Source organism: Pan paniscus, chromosome 6 (assembly GCF_029289425.2).
Source record: "Pan paniscus chromosome 6, NHGRI_mPanPan1-v2.0_pri, whole genome shotgun sequence".
In the NCBI taxonomy this organism is placed as follows: Eukaryota; Metazoa; Chordata; class Mammalia; order Primates; family Hominidae; genus Pan; species Pan paniscus.
The window spans coordinates 48,317,580-48,319,590 of record NC_073255.2 but is presented as its reverse complement, the minus strand read 5'-3'; the positions used below and the strand labels follow the sequence as shown (position 1 = coordinate 48,319,590).

Genomic DNA, 2,011 nt, shown 5'->3' with positions numbered 1-2,011 from the left:
GATCGTCCTCCTTAAATGAACCACTAAAAATTTTTAAAAAGTATAAAGGCAAATTGAGAAACGAATAGATCTAGATATCCCATTATCCATCCTACAGGGGTTCCAAAAGAAGAAAACACAGAGAATTTGGAGGAAGAAATAAAGAAATACTAGAAGAAAAATTCCCAGAGTTAAAGGAGACATGAGTCTTCTAATTTAAGAGGCCTATAGAATACCAAGCAAGATACATGACAAAGGTTTCAAACTTGGAATACATCAAAGTAAAATTTCAGAATTTTAGATTTTATTGGAACTTTAGATGTATTTATATTGAGAAAATAACAAAACAAGATTGTCTACAAAAGAAAGAATCAGACTGGCATCCACCTCCTCACCAATTAACATTACATGCAAAAAAGATTCTGCAATGTCTAAGAGAAAATAATTTTGGCTGGGTACAGTGGCTCACACCTGTAATCCCAGCACTTTGGGAGGCTGAGGTGGATGTATCACTTGAGGTCAGGAGTTCAAGTCCAGCCTGGCCAACATGATGAAACCCCGTCTCCACTAAAAATACAAAAATTAGCCAGGCGTGGTGTGGGCACCTGTAATCCCAGCTACTCGGGAGGCTGAGGCAGGAGAATCGCTTGAACCTGAGAGATGGAGGCTGCAGTGAGCTGAAATGGTGCCACTGCACTCCAGCCTGAGTGAGACTCTGTCTCTAGCAACAATAATAATAATTTTGACCTTAGATTACCATACTAAGTGTGTTAAGGAATACACTTTTCTCTAAGGAATAGCTTTTCTCTAAGCGTTCCCTTGGCCTTCTTGCTTTGACTGAAACCTGGCTCTTCCCTGAGGACACTGATTGCCCTGTCGCTTTCTCCAGTGATGACTGTTTTCTCTCCTGTGTACCACTGGGTTTGGAGTCTAGCTGGAGGTTCTTATTTCACAGATAGATAAATAAATAGGAGAGAGAAGCCAGTTGGCATGTAACAGGTTTTCTCGCTCTAGGGAGATTCTTCAAGCAATCACTATGTCGACAGACACAGATGTTTCCTTTTCTTCGTACAATGAAGATCAGGCTAAAGAGGCACAATTCACCCCCATTGGAATGGCAGGTTTTGTAGCAATTGTTGCATATGGACTATACAAATTGAAGAGCAGGGGAAATACTAAAATGTTCCATCATCTGATCCACATGCGTGTGGAAGCCCTAGGCTTTGTTGTAGGAGCAATGGCTGTTGTTGGTATGGACTATTCCATGTATCGGGAATTCTAAGCAAAACCAGAGCCTTAGAAGAAGAGATGTTGTCTTGATCTTGTTGGAGGAGCTTGCTTTAGTTAGACATCTCATTATTGAAGTTACATATTAATGTTGAAAATTAACTATTTGAGTGGGTTAAGATGGTAACACGGCATTTTGAATATTGGCTTCCTTTCTTGCAGGCTTGATTTGCCTGGTGATTGAATTACTAGTGAATAGTTTACTAACTAAGTCATTAAAGGAAGTAGAGTTAACATAAAAGATACATGTCACCTAAATATACTTCATAATGTTGAAATGTCCACCTTCTTAAACTGTTAAGATGAAATTAGTTCTAAAGAAGATAGTAGGCCAACCCTGAAGTACTCCCAGTTTGCTGCAGAATCTCACGTTTTGAATGTTATATAAGAGTCCTATTTGCCCAGTTAGTTTAACTTTTTTCTGCCTGTCTTGTGGACTGGCTGGCTCTTTCAGAACTCTGTCCAAAAAGTGCATGGAATATAACTTGTAAAGCCTCCTACAACTGACAGTATCTATGTGTGTGTGTTTAAACCCAACCTCGAAAGCTTACAATAGAGCTGTATAGTAGTAGTATTAAAGAATCACACTTGTAAACACGAGAATAACTGATGGATTCTAGTTTAGTTCTTTTGTAATTGCAGAATTATATTTTTGCTGCTGTTAGAATAATTTTTAAATGTTATCTTGAAATAGAAATATGTATTTTGGTTGGGCACTGTGGCTCACACCTGAAATCCTAGCACT

At 38.6% G+C, this 2,011-nt stretch overlaps 1 protein-coding gene across 1 annotated transcript; it reads left to right on the top strand.

The window, feature by feature from the left end:
- Positions 1 to 891: 891 nt before the first annotated feature.
- LOC117981192 (HIG1 domain family member 1A, mitochondrial-like) lies at positions 892 to 1,314 on the top strand. Its single transcript, XM_063605683.1, has one exon. The coding sequence runs from the start codon at positions 1,016 to 1,018 to the stop codon at positions 1,259 to 1,261; it is 246 nt and encodes an 81-aa protein (XP_063461753.1). The 5' UTR covers positions 892 to 1,015; the 3' UTR covers positions 1,262 to 1,314.
- Positions 1,315 to 2,011: the final 697 nt, after the last annotated feature.

Excerpts from the sequence above, each read along its gene's own strand:
- LOC117981192 (XM_063605683.1), top strand. The coding sequence starts at position 1,016 with ATGTCGACAGACACAGATGTTTCCTTTTCTTCGTACAATGAAGATCAG.